Source organism: Gorilla gorilla, chromosome 8 (genome assembly GCF_029281585.2).
Source record: "Gorilla gorilla gorilla isolate KB3781 chromosome 8, NHGRI_mGorGor1-v2.1_pri, whole genome shotgun sequence".
Classification (NCBI taxonomy): Eukaryota; Metazoa; Chordata; class Mammalia; order Primates; family Hominidae; genus Gorilla; species Gorilla gorilla.
Window position 1 is genome coordinate 127,412,915 of NC_073232.2, and position 13,274 is coordinate 127,426,188.

At 33.9% G+C, this 13,274-nt stretch overlaps 1 protein-coding gene across 4 annotated transcripts in view; it reads left to right on the top strand.

The window, feature by feature from the left end:
- The window catches only part of ATRNL1 (attractin like 1), an 853,221-nt gene that overhangs the window by 20,740 nt on the left and 819,207 nt on the right, over positions 1-13,274 (top strand). For all 4 annotated transcript variants that reach the window (XM_019035499.4, XM_055353888.2, XM_055353889.2 and 1 more), the window contains exons 2-3: positions 6,521-6,604; positions 8,048-8,161. In XM_019035499.4, the coding sequence (XP_018891044.1) occupies positions 6,521-6,604; positions 8,048-8,161 (198 nt within the window). The remainder of the gene's footprint in view (positions 1-6,520; positions 6,605-8,047; positions 8,162-13,274) is intronic.

The window sequence follows — 13,274 nt, forward strand, 5'->3', positions numbered from 1 at the left end:
ATTGTGCATGCTCCCCAGCCAAGTGGAACTGTAAGTCCATTAAACCTCTTTCTTTTGTAAATTGCCCAGTCTCAGGTATGTCTTTATCAGCAGCATGAAAATGGGTGCTAATACACTAATCTTAAAATGTTTTCTAAGGGCACCTATTTTTCTTCAGTTGATAATGTAAACAAGACTGCATTGACATGGTTAAATTCCTAGGACCTTCAGCTCTTTAGGGATGTACTAAATGACTGGTATCATTGCTTACAAAAGCTTCTTGACTTCGATGGAACTTATGTTGAAAAATAAAGTTTATATTTTTTATTTTTATCTTTTTTTTTTCCATGAACTTTTAGTCATCTCATAGTTATTAAAACGGTGTGATACCTGCATAAAAACAGACAAATTGACCCATGGAACAGGATAGAGAGCCCAGAAATAAATTCACATGTCTGCTGTCCACTGATTTTCAACAGAGGCTCGAGGAATACCCATTGGAGAAAGGACAGTCTTGTCAATAAATGATTCTAAAAAACTAGGTATCCAGATATAGAAGAATGAAATTAAACCCTTATCTGATCCCTTATAGAAGAATCAACTCAAAATGGATTAAAGATTTAAATGGAAGATCTGAAACTAAAACTACTAGAAGGAAACATAGGAGAAAAGCTATGACTTTGGTCTGAGCAATGACTTCTTGCATGATTCCAAAAGCACAGACAGCAAAAGCAAAAATAGACAAATGGTATTGAATCAAGAAGCTTCTATACATCAAAGGAAATAACAGAGTGAAGAGACAACCCACACACTGAGAGAAAATATTTGCAAATCATACATCAGATAAGGGACTCATACCCAAGACATAAAATGAACTCAAATCATTCAATAACAAGAAAACAAATAACCCCTATTTAAACATGGGCAAATAATCTGAATAGACATTTTTCAAAAGAAAACATACAAAAGGTCAAAACATATATGAAAACATGCTCAACATTACTAATCATCAGGGAAATGCAGATCAAAACCACAATGGGATGTCATCTCATACCTCTTAAAATGGCTCTTATAAAAAAGATGAAAGATAACGTGTTGGTGAGTATATGGCAAAAAGGGAAGTTTTGTACACTGTTGGGGGAAAGTAAATTAGTACAGCCATTTTGAAAAACAATATGGAGGTTCATCAAAAAACTGAAAATAGAATCACCATATGATCCAGCAGTCTGAGTATATATCCAAAGGAATTGGAATCAGTATGTTGGAGAGATGTTTGCATTCACATGTTCATTGCAGCATTGTTCATAATAGCCAATATTGGGAAACAACCTAAGTGCCCACCAACGGATCAATGGATAAAAAAAGAGGTATATATACATAATGAAATAGTATTCAGCCTATAAAGGGACAAAATCCTGTCATTTGTGACAACATAGATGAAACTAGAGGCCATTAGGTTATGCAAAATAAGCTAGGCTTAGAAAGACAAATATCACCTGATCTCACTTACATGTGGAATCTAAAAATTTGAATCAATTGAAGTAGAGAGTAGAATGGGGGTTACCAGAAGCTGTGGGTGGTGGTCAGTTGGGCAGGGAAAGGAAAAATATTGGTCAAAGGGTGCAAAGTTTCAATTAGGAAGAATAAGTGTTCTATTATTTTGTTGGCGTTCTATTGTACAATGAAGTGACTAATGTTACTAATTGTGCATTGTGTATTTCATATACTACATTGCTAATAGAGTGGATTTTAAATATTTTTGCTGCAAAAAATATGTATGTGGGGTGATGGGTATGTTAATTAGCCTGATCTGCTCAGTCTGCAATGTATACATGTATTGAAGCATCACATTTTACCCCATGAATATATACAATTATTATTTGTCAATAAAGATGAAATGAAAATAAAAAGGAATTAATAAGCTGATAAATAGTATTTTAACTAGAAAATCTGTTTTTAAAAAAGATTTCTATGTGAAAAAGGCTTACAAAGGCCACCCTGCATAAAGACTATCCCTGAGTGGATCTGACTATTCCTTGTAGGCTGGTTATGCCAGGACTAAACCTGTATTCTGTGATAAACAGGATTTATTGTTTCAGAGATTTCATAAATTAAAACTATCACACTTTCTTATTTTTGTAATGTGTTAAGTTATATATCCATAGTCAAATTATATATCCATAGTCAGGATAGACAACAACATCCCACTAGATTTAATTTTAGTATTGTCTAATATTTGTGCTGGTTTTCCTGCATTTATTAGTGGCCAACCTTGTGTTATAAACAGCCCAGCATGCTTTTAATTAAGGACTCTACTTTCAGCTAGAATGAGATATTGACAAGGCATATGGATATATGGCAGGCATCTAGACAAGTGATTGGCAAACTTTTTCTGTAAAGGGCCAGATAGTAGATATTTTAGGCTTTGTTGGCCAGATGGTCTCCGTTGCCATTACTCAACTCTGTCCTCATAGTGTGTTAGCAATCTTAGATAATATTTAAACAAACTAGTGTAGTTGTGTTCCAATAAAACTTCATTTACACAAACAGTAGGCTAGTAGTTTATGTAGTACTGATCTAGATGAATAAGTCAGTATGGTTCTCAGTTCAAGAAGAGGAATGATAGAAAGTTTAAAAAAAAGTTGTTTGAAACTTGGAATATGTATTAGAAATAATATTAGAAATAGTAGTTAGGTAAGAGCCTATTTTACTTTTTGTAGGGAGTTGAACTATGTGCTACCTAATTTCTGGAGAGCACTACACAATTGGAATGTAAGGGTATTAGGAGTAAGAAGTAAAAAAAAAAATGGAAAACTAGGTGTTTATGGTTAGAGTATGGTCCTGGAGTGCAAGACTTCTGAATTTTAGAAGAACAGTTCTAGACTGTAAAGAGGTCCAAAGTATGTAATGGGAATGCTTTGCCCAAGTGGCATGCAGGTAAAGGTTCTTGGAGTTTAAGAAGAGATCATGAAACTGCAAAAGGAGAATTGTTCTTTCTTTATTATAGAAGTAGCAGGAGATTTCTCCCCTTTATGCATGTCTTTTGGTGGTGAGAAGGAATTTTCCATTTCTTTTACCTTGATTGGTGACATCCTCCCATGCTTCCAGTGGACTGGTATTGGCAAGGAGGAAACCTTTTTGTAGTAAGTGGAGGAAAAGGTGGACTCTTGGTAAGATCTTTGGTGCTAAGGATAAGGAATTCAGGGATTGTGGTGAGTAGTTTCCTTTTAAGTTTGGGAAATTGTACTACTGAAGTTGAATAGGACGGGACAGGGTGTGTAGTTTTCAGGTACTCCTGTTGTTTAGCTTAGGTAGGGAAGCATAACAGTTCCTTCACATCACTTCTTATAAGAGGGAGATAAGGATTACTATGGTAGCTCCTACAATATATGTTTCTTTGGAGGAAGGGGGATATATATTTTTAATTTTTGTGGGTACAGAGTAGGTGTATATGTTTATGGGGTATGTGGGATATTTTGATACAGTCATGCAATGCATAATCACATCATGGAAGATAGGGTATTTATCTCAAGCATGTATCCTTTGTGTTACAAACAATCCAATTATACTCTCAGTTATTTTAAAATGTACAATTAAATTATTATTGACTATAGTCACACTGTTGTGCTTTCAAATACTAGTCTCATTCATTCATTCATTCATTCTATTTTTTTGTACCCCTTAACCATCCCTACCTCCTCCTCACTTTACCACTACCCTTCCCAGCCTCTGGTAACCATCTTCCTACTCTCTATCTCCATGGGTTCAATTGTTTTGCTTTTTAGATCCCACAAATCAGTGAGAACATATAATGTTTATCTTTCTGTGCCTGGCTTATTTCACGAAACATAATGACATCCAGTTACATCCGTTTTGTTGCAAATGACTGAATCACATTATTTTTATGGCTGAATAGTAATTCATTGTGTTTTTGTACCACATTTCTTTATCTGTTCATCTGTTGATGGACATGTAGGTTGCTTCCAAATCTTGGCTATTGTGAACAGAGCTACAACAAACATGGGAGTGCAGATATTTCAATATATTGATTTCCTTTCTTTTGGGTATATATCCAACAGTGGGATTGCTGAATCGTATGGTAGCTAAATTTTTACTTTTACGAGGAACCTCCAAAGTGTTCTCCACAGTGGTTGTACTAATTTACATTCCCACAAACAGTATAAGAGGGTTCCCTTTTCTCCATATCCTTGCCAGCATTTCTTACTACCTGTCTTTTGGATATAAGCCATTTTAACTGGGGTAAGATGATATCTCATTTTAGTTTTGCTTTTCATTTCTGTGATGATCAGTGATGTTGAGCACCTTTTCATGTACGTATTTGAAATTTGTATGTCTTCTTTTGAGAAATGTCTGTTCAAACCTTTAGCCCATTTTTAAAATTGGATTGTTGGCTTTTTTTTCCTGTTGAGTTGTTTGAGCACTGTATATATTCTGGTTATTAATCCTTTGTCAGATGGATAGTTTGTAAATATTTTCTCTCATTCTGTGGGTTGTCTCTTCATGTTGCTGTTTGCTTTGCTGTGCAGAAGTTTTTTAACTTGACGTGACCCCATTTGTCCATTTTTGCTTTGGTTGTCTGTGCTTGTGGGTTATTCCTCAAGAAATCTTTGCCCAGTCCAATATCCTGGAGAGTTTCCCCAATGTTTTCTTGTAGTAGTTTCATATGCTTAACTACCTGTTATTATGCTAGACATTTTATTTGAAAATTATTGATAGAAATAATTTAAGGCCCAGGATAATGTTACCTTTCTTTAGAGAGTACCATGTATCTTCTGTTAGGAGACTTAGCATATTGGCAGTTCTAGTAGCACCATAAGCCGATTTTAAGACTTGGGAGTTTTCTGCTGCTCAGATGACTCATAGCTAACCTATAGTTGAGGTAAAGGCTGGTTAACTTCTGGTACACCACTATTTTAATAGCAAGTCATTATGTCCCAAGTCAAAGTGCCCTGTTGTTTCTTTGAACCCCTATGTTTTGTGGGTTATTGCTTCCAACTTTTGTCCTCCTCTCTCCTTGAGGCTACCAAATGCACTCTCAACCTTTTGGCAGTCTCTTCTAAATAAGGAAATCTCTCAGAACAAAAGCATCTCTGAATGCCTGCCTCCTCTTAAAGAATTTGCAACTTCTGGATCTTGGCTTTGTACATTTTATCATTTTGTTACTTGTAAGATTTTAAAATTGTCGTTTAACTTTTTAAGTTGTCTTCAGTGGAGAGTTTTTCTGAATTACTGCACTTAGTATTAATATTATTGGAAGTGAAAAATCAGGGCAAGTTATTTAACTTGTTACTTAAAATGTGCTTCAGACTTCTCATCTTTAATATGAAGTTATTAATTGTTTACTATCTTATAGGTTTTTTGAGATTTTTAAATGAGGCAACACATCGTGTGTTTATAGTGGTACCTGACATGTAGAAAATGCTTAAGTTATTATTACATTTATTTGAGAATATAGGAATTTGTTGCTCTTCAAAGATTTTCCAAGCATGAATTAGCCACTTTATTACAGAAGTAATTTGCAGGGATTATGAAAGATTTGCAAATGACATTAACATTGACTGACATTTCTGTCAACTCTGATTTAGGTAAATTAAAGTTTTTCCCCCCTAATGTATTTAAGGCTCTATACTATAAGGAAAATTTAATTTTATGTAAAAGTAGATAATGGCCCTGATATGTATATGTGTGTGAGTATGTTTATGTGAATATGTAAAAACTGATTAGCTGTGATGTGTGTGTATGCGTATGTAAGTATAGTATATAAATGTTAAATGGGAAGACATTTTAATTCTTTAAAATATGGTCTCTTGATAAAATAATTGGGCTGGAAGTAAGAAAAACAAAATGAAGCAGAATTGAGATTTTTGTTTTAAAGATTTTTAATTTCTGAAAATAGAGTTTTTCCAAATATCTTTTTCTTTTTTATGCATAAAATAGAAGATACAATTTTTTTTATTCGTCCTGTTTTAAAAATTGAGTTCTTGGACTAGATGTAAAGTATACAGGAGAAAATGATAATAAAAAATATATTTATAGCAGAATTCTTTAAAGTTTGGTGACAGCTATTTTAGCAATACTAGTGCATGAAGAAAAAATATAGCTTACATGGTAACTCCCCAAAGTGGAACATACATATACTTTTTCTCTATTCCATAGATTTGTATTTGATCTTCCTTCTGCCTCAGCCTAATTTTTGTGCAGATGAAGTTTAACTTATTCTATTTTGCATCAACATTGAATCCTTCAGTACTATGTTCAGTCTTTCAGTGTCTTTTTTCGCTTCGTAAATTGAAATGGTCATGATATATTAAGATTTAAAGAAATCCAAAATAAGTATCTTTTGAGATGCAGAGAAAAATACAGCACTTTGAAATTTTCCTAAGTTGTAAATAAATCCTCCTTTTTGAAAATTGTTATGTCCCGTTCCTTTGGCTTAATGACTTTTAAATTTTCTTATCCTGCTATATGTCTTAAAGTTATTTTAAGGTAATTCTTTTCATTATTTTATTTTCTCTTCCAGGTTAACAGAACCTTCTGGATATTTAACAGATGGCCCAATTAACTATAAATATAAAACTAAATGTACATGGCTCATTGAAGGCTAGTAAGTATACAGTCTGAGTCAAATTAATGTATTTTATTCTTAAATGATAAAGGTGATCATATTAATGTCAGAGCATTAGAGTATAATTACTTTATCATTTAGTTTATTTATTATTAGATAATATTTACAACTTCTAGACATCACATTTAGTGTAAATTACACTACCTCTTCACTTGTGACAGTAGTTTAATTTTTATATATATTTTGTTTTTGAGTTAGGTTACTGTGGTATTAAATTGAGTAGGCATTTTTTTGGTTTATTTTGAACATCTTGTTATGAAATTTGAAGACTTAGTAGAAATTATAAAAATATTTCTTGCTGAGCTATGATATTCATATAATTTAGCATTTTAGTTCGAAGGGTATTTTTAAAAGAACATTTTGTAGAAGAGAGTTAATGATTCATTTAGAGGTATTTTCAGTAATTAGGGCTTGAAACAATCTATCTATTTAAATGTATTGTGAGTGGAGCATAAAAGAATTGATATGAATTATTTTTGAACTGTTTTGTAATTTCTAAAGAGTATATTTGGAAAATTTTGTATTTAAATTTTTCTAACTTAAAAGCTGTTCATTCTCTGCTGTGCACCTATAGTTACATTTTGTTTATTTGTTAACATTATATCACACTGAGAATTTTGATTAAAATTTAAATAGTTTTTTAGTGCCTCCACTTAAGGGTTCTGTAAAAATAAGAATAGTGGCTTCTTGAGTGTTGATTTTTAAAAATCAACTTTATTTAAGTACCATTTGTATACAACAAAATGCACCCATTTTAAGTGTACAGTTCTATAAGGTTTCAGTGATGTATATAGTCTATGTAACCTCTGCCTTCAATCAAGAGAAAGAAGATTTTTTTTTTTTTGAGACAGAACCTCACTCTGTTACCCAGGCTGGAGTGCAGTGGTGCGATCTCAGCTCACTGCAGCCTCTGCCTCCTGAGTTCAAGCAGTTCTCCTGCCTCAGCCTCCTGAGTAGCTGGGACTAGAGGCGCATGCCGCCATGCGCAGCTAATTTTTGTATTTTCAGTAGAAATGGGTTTTACCATGTTGGCCAGGATGGTCTTGATCTCCTGACCTCATGATCCGCCTGCTTTGGCCTCCCAAAGTGCTGGGATTACAGGCGAGAGCCACTGCACCTGGCTGAACATTTTTTATTGACTACATTTTTAGAAAACAATGATACATACATATGTCCTGTTAATAGATTTTGAAAGTTACATTTTATTTGTACAAATTAGATATGATGGCTTATCAGTCTTTCACCCTGATGATATAAGGATTTATAGCAAAATTATCTATAAACAGATTTCTAATAAAATACCCTATCTAAAGTTTCTTCACTCTGTGCTTTGTATATTATATAATAAATATTATGTATTTATTCACTCTGTGCTTTGTATATTATATTTTAATTTGAAAAATATTTCATATTCATTTTCAGTCCAAATGCAGTGTTAAGATTAAGATTCAATCATTTTGCTACAGAATGTAGCTGGGATCATATGTATGTTTATGATGGAGATTCAATATATGCACCTTTAATAGCTGTACTTAGGTGAGTAATTATATTTAATCAGTTGCAGAAAAGTGACTGTGTAATTGCTTCTTTAAATATATGTTGATATGTACTGCAAAATAAATTTAGTAAAGATATTGATAGTTACATTTCACAGATGATTATAATACTTTGTTATGTGCTGTAACTGTCAATTTAGGTAATAATTATGTAAATATTGATATAACATAAATAAGTACTATATTGGAAATATAGATTTCTTTCTAAATATTGTTTATTCTCATTGTATTTAGTTTATTCTTTTAAAGTGCTTTGAATATGTTTTCAGAACTAACTATCTGGATATATTAGCGTGAGTTCTAGCTGACAAATAAGTAGACAAGTTTTGTTTTTTAATAGTTGTTTTTTTATTTTAGTGAAATGGTAAAATTTTAAATTCTGCGTAAAAGGGTTGAGTTATGCTTTGTGCAATGATTAATAAAGATGGAGTTCCTACCAATTGTCAAAAATGTGGGAGTTTTATTTGTTTCAAAATATTTTATTGTTAGTCATCAGGTAGATTATTAATTTTAAAATTATAGCATTGTATCAATTTAAAAATCTTTTCTTATGTATGTTTAGATTATTATAGAAAGTTTCGTGAATAGGAGAAAATCTATTAGACACAGAAAAAATTATGAACATGTATAGATTTTGTATATAATTTAACATGATTGTTGATAAGTTACTCATTATATTATTTACTTTTGCTATTTATACAATATCTGTTATATGTTCTGTCATTGTTGGAAATTTAAGTATGGATAAAAGCTTATTGGTCCCTTCAAAATATTTTCTTTCCAATTTTTCTTTTTACTATTCATGTGGCAAATATTCTATTTCATTCTATTCTAATACATTTTATTTTGTTCTATTTTATCAGGAATGTGAATTATTATTTTGGACAAAAATGTAACGACTTGTATTTCCTTAGGAGCTTAGGTACTTATTCTATGATATTGCTATTGCTTACATTTTTGAGTCGTTTGAACATTAGAAAAAGGATAGCCATAAGCAGCCCTTCATCTAAGGACAATAGAGAGAATATAGAGTGGAGCCTTGCAAATGATTAGGTTGTAAGATAATTTATTGTAACAATTAAATTTGATCCTCAGTTCATACATTTATTTTTAGCAATTTAAACATCACTTTGCTATCTTAACTCTATTTTTATGATACCGTTGACTGACCATCATTTAGATGTGTGCCTGTTCATTTGTTTATCTAGTAATTCTAATTACTTTGTATTGATACTCATCCATTAGCATTCTTACCAACACTTTCTTGTTATTAAAGGAAGACAATTAGCAGGTGAGATTTAGTATATGGCTGTGAAGATGGAATTAGTGATTTCTCATTAGCAAGTGTTCTTGTTAGCCCTCCTAAGGGAAATGGAAAACTCATGTTTATTGATATTGAATATCCACTTGATGTTAAGCCCTAGGCTAGGCAGTTTAAATGTCATCTAATCCTCACAAAGATCTTGTTGGGGGAGTACTAAGTACTATTATCCCCATTTTACAGTTGAGAAAATTGACATTCAGAGAAGTTATTTGCTTCTAATAGATGGTAGAGCTAGGATTAGGACTTGAATCTCAATCTCCTGATTTAAAAGCATATGCTGTTTGTACTTCATCTTGCTAAGAATTCAGAATCTAATATGTTTGAATTATTTCAATTGTATAAATATTTATTACTCAACATTTAATTACAGAGACTGTGTCACAGGCTTAGAGTACATAGTAAGGAAGAAGGCATAGGCTATCGCAGTGACTTTAGACACCAATTACCTGCAGTTGGGCTAGAACAGATTTCCTAGGTTAAGAGCATAGTCCTCTACAACAAGGGTCTCCTCTCCACCCCAGATCCCCGTACCAGTCCATGGCCTGTTAGCAACAGGGCTACACAGTAGGAAGTGAGTGGCGGGCAAGTGAGCAAAGCTTCATCTTTATTTACAGCTGCTCCCCATTGCTTGCATTACTGCCTGAGCTCCGCCTTCTGTCAGATCAGCAGCGGCATTAGATTCTCATAGGAGTACAGACCCTACTGTGAACTGCGCATGTGAGGGATCTAGGTTGCTCATTCCTTATGAGGTTCTAATGCCTGATGGTCTGTCACTGTCTCCCATCAGCCCCAGATGGGACCATCTAGTTGCAGGAAATCAAGTTCAGGGCTTCCACTGATTCTACATTATGGCGGGTTGTATAATTATTTCATTACATATTACAATGTAATAATAATAGAAATAAAGTGCATAATAAATGTAATATGCTTGAATCATCCCAAAATCATCCTCCCCCGGTCTGTGGAAATTTTGTCTTCCATGAAACTGGTCCCTGGTTCCAAAAAGGTTGGGGACTGCTGCTCTGTAACACTGCTGTCATTTCAGACACTAGCTGCAAGCTTGGTGCCCCCCACCTACTCTGACCATCTGGCTACATATTTAGGGGTTCCTACTCTCTCCTAAAAGTTTGATAATTCACTAGAATTATCATAGAACTCAGGAAAGTTCTACACTTATGACTATAGTTTTATCATGAAGGATAGAAATCAGAGCCAGCCAAATAAAGGGATGCATAGAGTGAGGTCTGGGAGGATCATAAATGCAAAGCTTCTGGGTCCTCAGAATGTGTTACCCACCCAGCACATCAACATGTGTCACCAACAAGGAAGCTCATCTGAGCTTCAGGTGTCCAGAGTTTTATTGAAGTTTCATTATGTAGCCATGAGTGATTGAATCATTGGCCATGAGGCTGAACTCAAATCTGCAGCCCCTCCCATCCCCTTCTCTCTCGGGAAGTTAGGCTAGTACCATATGGCCCCAACATTTTAATCACATGGTTAGTGTTTCTGGAGTGGCCATCCCCTATTCTGAATTATATCTTTAGCTTAAATTAATTAGGGGCCCACCATGAATCACCTCATTGGCATAAATTTTCAGGGCTCACCATGAATAGGAAGACACGCCCATCACTCAGGAAATTTCAAGAATTTAGAGGTTATGTCCCAAGAACTGGGGACAAAAGCCAGCCAAATTCTTTAGTATGCAGTAGTCATGCATTAGTGTGGGTATGTAAACAGATTTTTCACACAGCCTAGTTAGTGTTACAATCAGGTTATGAAGGAGTTCTATATAATTTCAAAATAAATAACTAATCCTTCATGTTGACTTTCATCGTGAGTAAAAGTATGAAGTATGGGGGTCAGATAGGACATTCTAGAGAGAGAAAAGCATATATACAAAGGTATAGACACATTAAAGAGCATTATATTTTCGGGCAATAGTTGAAAGTTTTGAGTAACTTGATTGTAGGAACTGTGAAGGATACATAGGAGTCACATTACCCCAAAACAGCAATCAGTGACATTTACTTAGTGCTCATTTTGTGCCAATGTGCAGGAGTTCTTTATATGCATTAGTTTATTTAATCCTCAAAATAACCTTTAGGTAGGTATTAATATTGCAATTTTACAAATGCAGAATTGAGACACAGAGATTTTCTGTGAGTGGCCCGAAGGTTGCCTAGCTGGTAAGTCAGAATATGAATAAAGGTTATGTAATTATAGGTCCTAATCCCTTAATCACTGTAATATTGCTTTCTTGAACACCACACTAAAGAAGTTGGGCTTTTATTCTGTAGGCAAGAGTTTTTAGAATGTGGAGAATGGATTGGAATGGAGAAGTGTTATTATTTATTTATTTTTTTACTGTGTGCTGGACAATTGTGTGTTGGACATTGTTGTTTGGAAAATCATATATAGTAATAATTTGAGGCCTAGAAAGATTATATTCTTGCAAAGACTACCTGGGGACACTAGCAATCCATATTCAACTCAGTCCAAACTCAGATACTGAGGTGATTCATAGCTCAGCTCCAGTGCAGTCCTTTGGAGGGCCTAACTTTAGGTAGTTTGCTTTCACTTCCAACCATTGGAGTCCCAGTTCAACATGAAGGCCTTGTGTTTCACTTTTTGTTTCCTTCATTCTGTAAAATCCCTGAAATTACCACCGAGTGTTTTTTAGCCCTTCAAATCTTACCTTCAGCCTTGAAATCAGCAAATGCCAATAGGGCAAATGACCTCAATGCCTGGGCAGGCCTTCAAGCTGATTTTTTTGTTTTTTATATAATTTGTCATTTTACTAGATTTCAGTTGGTCCGAATTTCCTGGTGTATTATACAGTAAGTGGAAACTCTCTTTTATTTATTGTTTTTAAAATACTTGTAAACAAAAAACCAAACAGATCTATTCTTTTTTGTTTGTTTGCTTTTTGAGACGGAGTCTCGCTCTGTCACCAGGCTGGGGTGCAGTGGTGCGATCTCGGCTCTCTGCAACCTCCACCTCCCAGGTTCAAGCGCTTCTCCTGCCTCAGCCTCCCGAGTAGCTGAGACTACAGGCATGCACCACCGTGCCCACCTGATTTTTTTGTATTTTTAGTAGAAATGGGGTTTCACTGTGTTGGCCAGGATGTTCCTGATCTCTTGACCTCGTTATCTGCCCGCCTCCACATTCCAAAGTACTGGGATTACAGGCGTGAGCCACTGCACCTGGCCCAGACCTATTCTTTTTATCTCTTTCAGAGAGCTCTCAGAGACTAGCTGTATCTATTATAAAGACCTATTATTTTTAGTAATACTCACCTTTATATAATTTTATTACAATGAACAATATGTATGTATAACTTAAGACTGGTGTCATAGGGTTTGTATTATTTTGAGAGTCTCATTTTAAAATCATTTGTTGCTTCACAAACATAACCTAGTAGATGTAATAATAATTACTAAAGCGTTAAATCAAGAGTTGATTACTTTTTAAGTTGTTTGCATTTGAGAATGTATTTTCTAAATCAATTATTTGACTATAATATTTCATTTATGTGTCAAATATGATTTGAATGGGGGAATTCAGTTCTTAGTGGTACCTAAACATAATTTTAACTGTTTAAAGGAATTGACTGTGTCGAGTTATATAATTTGTTTGTTAGCAGCTTCTTTTCTTTCACCAATTGCATGTTTTCATAGATTTAGAGAGGTTAGAACATATAACTAAATGAAGATAGGTAATTTTCCTCATGAACAAGTATCCTTAAAAAGAAGTACAAGTTACCAGTTTA